Below are 6,000 nucleotides of genomic sequence, written 5' to 3'. Positions count from 1 at the left end.
GGAAAGATTTTGAGGATTAGAGATGAAATTTTCTTCTGCACTTTCCATCTTCAATCTCTACTATTTTAGTGTTTCTTTCTTCAAAGTTTGATGTTATTTTGAAGTTTTTGTCTAGTCATCCTAAAGAGAGAGGTTCTGAGAGGTTAGAAAAGCTGTGATTGTTACTGTGTTTATATTATGCTTCTTTGGGAAGATAAATTCATTACACCAATGAGGCCAGGAAATAAGAAAACATCTCATGTAGTTTTTGGAAAATAAAGTAGCCTCTCTTCTTATGTTTACTATTTTTACCAGTTTACCTGAGCTGGTCAAGTAGAAAACTTCATGTCTTTCTGGAAATAGCTCAATAAAGTTTATTTTTGTCTTTCCCCTGGTACAGCTGTCTGTGAGAATGGATGTCTAAATGGAGGGAGATGTGTGGCTCCGAACCGATGTGCTTGCACATATGGCTTTACTGGGCCCCAGTGTGAAAGAGGTATGTGCCCTAAAACAGCAGAACAAATCTGGTGTTCCAACTTGCTTGATAATAGCTTAAAAACACTTAAATAGTAATATTTTATTGCTGTCTCTGAATAAGGTAAAAGAGAATCACTGTTCTTGTAGAATGCAACGTAAGGAAGCTTTACTGAAAACTCCAGTCTAGAGAAAATGGTGGAGATCTTAGTTATGGAGTAACACAAATTAAAATGGTAATAAGTTTCCTAAATGTAATTTTTTAAGAAAAAACTTTAGCATAGATTTAAAAAAACCTTTTAATCCTTATTTGTGTTTTTTTATGTGACACACACATTGGTTGATGTGATTTTAGTGGTTTGTTCTTCAGTTCACGGTAGGTTTACCAAGTTCTATTTCTTTTCCTGGGACAAAAATCCTCATTTATTTACTATAACTATTTACTAAGGTCCACTCAGATGGAGTGGTAAAGTTTTTCTGAAGATTGAAAAGTAGCTCTGTTCTGAATCATGAGTTCTTACTGCTGGAAAGGAGTAAGAGCAATGGAAAATTAGATTAAAAATAATGAGTTTGAGGAGAATAAAGGCTTTATAGGTAAAGAATGATCTGAATGTTACTGCAAAGTTTTTGAATTTCAAGCAGTGGCTGCTTGTTCTCCATGGTGAAGGGTTTGAGCCTTCAGTCCAATGAGGAGGTGTAAAGTACAAATTGAGAAGGTTATTCAGTGCTGCTTTTAAATTGCCTGATCTGGGACCAGTTTGACTCCACGTCATGAAGGCAGATTTCAAAGGTGAAGCCTGCTAACAGCTTCAGTCCTGTCCTTCAGGGATCCTGCCTTGTGTCAGGTGGAGGGAGAAACTGATGACACAGACCCATGTGAGCCAACTTGTGCCACCATGAAATCTCATGCATGTTACTGAGCACAGCTAAGATGGAAATCTGGAATTTATATGCTTCACCCACAAGCGTGGGTTTGATTCTGTAGTTATCAATAAAAGAGAAAATGGACATTAATGAGCTGCAGTATTTCTGGCTAATGCTTACTGCAGTATTGAGGCCAAATTATAGTCATATCTCCCTAGAAAACCTCTGAAATTTGGCTTCTTTCACAGAGATTTCCTGCAGCCTCTTTACCTAGCTTAGCTAATGTTTCTCTCCTCTAAAAAGGGTGTGGTATTTTTTGGTCCCAGAATCACATTATGCCATCAGAAAAACGTTTTCTGAAGATAACTTTGCAAGTATAAGCTAATGCTGGTCTTAGTAAGAATAACTTGCATTGTTCAGCACATGCACCTGTGTGGTCACTAGGGAGTTGTCTGGCTGCATATGATCTTACACATCTGTCTAAGTAAGAGGTCCATGTTTTGAATCTAGCTTTCGAAGTTATGTAGATTTGTGACACTCCCTGGTGGGCTTCTGATGTGTATGTGGGTGGATGTTATCCAGTAAATCGACAAGATTCATGCCTTGTAGGGTAAAACACTGTGTTTATTAGAAAGAAAAAAGGGGGAAGGGAAAGAACAAAGCAAAACCAAAGCATCTCTGTGCGGAGGGGAGTGGTGGGAAGGAAATTACTCAAGAGAAAAAAAAACGTAAGCTATCCCATTTCTGGGGGAAGCAGGAGAAGCAGATTGTTTTGAAAACACAATTTTTGGATATAAATGTAATGTGAAGTGATAGTGTCTTGTGGCATACACATCCTCCATCTGTTTGGCTGTGGTTTGACTTCTAGGTTATACCATGCCACAAGCTAACAGTGATGCAAGTAATTTACTGCTGCATATCACGCAGTGCTTCTCTCTACCAGCATCAACTAATAGTAACAGTCACAGTGTGTTTGTGGCACGTATGTCACAGACCAAATAATATTCCAGCCTTTGCTGCGTATGTCATAGCGTAGAGCTGTCTTGAATAAAACAGTGGTGAGGCAACCAAGATCTTGGGGATTATTCCAATAATCTGATACAGAAAACAATTAAGATATTGCAGGTGGTTGTAGCAAAGTTGGAGCCAGTCTCTTGCATCCAGAGGCAAGTTGTGTAGTTTTTTGTCTACTATTTTAAGTAGTTTTTTCCATACATTTGGTCCATATTTGTAAGAGAGATTAGCCTGATTGGTATTACCTTAGTAGATGCTGACCATATGGTTGTTAATGATCTACAAGACTTCTGTGTAGGTCAATAGTTTCAAATACATGCACAATGAAAGAGCTTTTTTCTGGTGAAAGACATGCTGCTTTCACAATGCAGTGAACTCCATCAAATCTGTGGCATGAGTATTTTTATGTATTTATTTAGACATTCTTTGAGAGGGTACCAGCTGGCCTTGAACAGTTTTGGCACACTAATTGTTTTTTGTGTGTGTTAGAAGTGTTAATCATATAATGGTTTGAGTTGGAAGGCTCCTTAAGGAACATCTAGTTCCAACTCCCCTGCATGGGTTAATGATGTTGTAAAACACTGCAAGCATGGATGAGAGGACATTTTAGATGAATTATTATAAATGGATTTTCTCTTTATTTTCTGGGAGCATATACCATGTCACTGGTGAGGTATGTGTCATCAGAAGTGGGTTGGTAACTGTAGCATGTGCATGTGTCCTTAGATCCTAAACTGGTGTGTGTGTGTATTGTTTGGCACCTCTCCAGAGAGGGGGAAGCCTCCTGGGTGTACTGTCATGCCTATGCAGGTGTGTCATAAGTACAACAAACCTGTCTTTTCTGTGGGATAATGTTCATCAAAAAGGTAAACTTGACGCAAAGTAACTGGTGACATTTCGGTTGAGTTGCAAATGCTTCCTTGAGTAATTCAAGACACGTTTAAAATACATAATCCAGAAAGGAAAATATTTAATGGATATTGGCTTGGTTAAAATTTGAACTTTAGAGATTCCTTCTGGAAGGTGCTGAGTTCTTTGGCTGTGATCCAATGATGGGCTTTGACATGTAGTTAAATTCAAACCTGAGATGTCACTGTGCTTGAAATTATGCAAGTGATTAGAGGCATTGCTGGATTTTGGCCCAAGGTTTGAGAGTCAATTAAGATCTGAGAGGTGCACATATCATTTAGTCATATTGTTACGGAAAAGAAGTCACAGGTAACTGAAAATGAAGATCAAGCAAAGCAAAATTTCTTTTGCTGGTTAAAAACTAGATGTCATCTTCACACCAGTTGACTTTTAACTCAATTGAGTGAGTTACAGATTATGCAGTTCCTTGTAGAGTTACTAAAGAGACTGAAAGCAGAATCTTAGTTTATATTCCCCAGAGGATGATTCAGAACATTGACAACACTTTTTATTGTCTGTAAAAGAGCCTAAGGGATTTAGCTGGCTATGCGAGATGCCCACGTTTGGGTCATGTGAAAATATCCCTATGTCACACACTTTATCAAAGTCCAGAGGAAAAAGTGATGGTAGAAGCTCAGAGAGATCAGGCATCCCTATCAGATTTGGAAAGCTGTGCTTCCAAACTTGTGCATAAAAGTTTTCTTGACTCTGAATCTTTATGGAATCTTTCAATCTGTTTATCTTATTGAATCTGGATATTTATACTTTAAGAGGGTGAATTCTATATAATATAAAATTGTACATTGTTGTTATCCTTGTATTGCAAAAATGCAATGAAATGGGCTTTTCTTTTTCTGTCTGGATCCATTTAGAGGAACACAGTGGAAGCTTAGAATGTGTTACAGCCCTGTTTGTTTATTTGAATGCTTGTGACAACATCAGGGACTCAATCCTGATGCATTTTGGAGTTTTGCCACTTGCTTTGCATAGGAGCAGAATTGGGCCTGATGTAGTTCAAATATTAAAAACATACCACGTGTTTTTTGTTTTTTTCTAGGCTCAAAATACGAGCAAATTATTGCTTTTTCTTCAAACAGAGTTGTTTCTGTACTGCTTTCTTCATGGCAGGAATTTTTGCATAATTTTTAATTATATTTGGCCATTATTGAAAGTTCCCAGAATTAATGCCATATGTAAAAATATCTTTCCCAGAGCCTCTCTATGAAAGTGCAGCCGCTGAAAGTGGTTGAGAGTAGTACAGTGCTGTGTGTATTTTGTTCTTTCTAAATATTACAATGGGTAGAATGTTTTCACAAAGAGGACACTGCAACCCTTAGTGTGCCCCGTCTGGTATTTAGTCTAAATGGAAAGTAAATAACAAAGTGTAGATAGCAGTAAAAGTATGTTCCCAAAGCCTTATGTTGCATTTAAAGTAGTATTGCAGCATATGGTAGCTGGCAAACATTTGAATAAACTTGGTTGCTGTATCTGTCTTCCAAGAAACACATCTGTTGACATAGACATGTAGTTTCTGCAGCCCTGTAACATGAATTCATGTACAGTGTTATAGCAGCAAGCTAAAGGATGGCTAAGCTTGAAGGCCTGGAATAAAGATTCCTTCACACCATTTTCCTCCTGAAAAATGAACCAAAAACTGGCTTCAGGCCGAGTTTAAATGTATTCAGTCACAGAGTGATGTTTTACTATCTTTAAAATCATTTTAATACATGTTGCCACCTTAGATGTCTTTCAGTTTTGAAACAAAAATTCAGTATCACTGTATTGGATTATCTTTTCTATAAAAAAGGTTGAGATAAATGGATGAGGAGTTTTTTAACTTTTTAAATCGAGGCTGCAGCTTAACGGTGGAGAAGTCAACCACTGCAGAATAGCTATGTGTGATTTAAGATAGTTTATTATACTTAGCAAGAGAATAGATCTCTGGATCAGAACTCAGTACTAAGCTTAGTCTGTTATTTAATGCCAAAAAGCATTTTTAGGATCTTGTGTATATGAAGACTTTTATCCATTGTTCTGCTCCTTGCAGCTACACCCTATAACCAGTCCTTTATGTGCTTTATGCTTTGTGTATCTCAGGATGTCACATGGCAAGTTTTGTAATGTTTCTTCAGATACATGCTTAAAACATAATCAAGTTCCATGAATGATTCAGTACATATGGACTTAGGTATCTCGTGAGATGCGAGGGCTCCAACGTTTGTACATGATGCTTTTTTTGTACATGATTATATTTTGTTCCAAATTGAATTTTGATTTCAGTCAAACAAATCCAAATCCAAAGTTTTCATTCAGCTATTTAGAAGCCCTTTCTGTATTTCCATGCCTTTTTGATTGACTTCTAAGGGCACTGACCTTTAGATGTGCAGTAAGGTATTATTTGGACTTTGGATTTATTTTAGTTGTAGCAGTGGAGCTGCATAGAAATTTACTCACAAATTGAAGAGTCCATATTTTGGTATAAATTATAATATAGACATTTGAATGAATCAGCTAAGTTTTTCTAATCTGGAAGATGTGAGATCATTCTCCTGGTACTGTATACATCTCTGTTGTTGAAAGTGCCGTCTGCCTCCAGGTGTGCTGGCAGCCTGTGGCATGGGTTTGCTGGGCAAGAAATTCAGTTCTGCTTCCTTGCAAACTGGGGCTGAACCTTGCGCTGGCTTTGCTCGTGCGTGGTGCTTGCTGTCTCCCTAGCACTGTCTTAAGTAATGAAGAGTGGAGGCCTGTGCTTTCATCAAG

The 6,000-nt window shown here is 37.6% G+C and overlaps 1 protein-coding gene across 1 annotated transcript in view; it reads left to right on the top strand.

The window, feature by feature from the left end:
• Nucleotides 1-6,000, top strand: part of FBN1 (fibrillin 1) — a 141,470-nt gene that overhangs the window by 8,883 nt on the left and 126,587 nt on the right. Inside the window, exon 4 of the mRNA XM_009994455.1 lies at nucleotides 380-475. Within this exon, the coding sequence (XP_009992757.1) occupies nucleotides 380-475 (96 nt within the window). The remainder of the gene's footprint in view (nucleotides 1-379; nucleotides 476-6,000) is intronic.

The sequence above is a fragment of the Chaetura pelagica genome, unplaced genomic scaffold, assembly GCF_000747805.2.
Source record: "Chaetura pelagica isolate M959 unplaced genomic scaffold, ChaPel_1.0 scaffold222, whole genome shotgun sequence".
NCBI lineage: Eukaryota > Metazoa > Chordata > Aves > Apodiformes > Apodidae > Chaetura > Chaetura pelagica.
The sequence above is the reverse complement of the archived record's forward strand: the minus strand, read 5'-3'. Positions and strand labels throughout refer to the sequence as shown.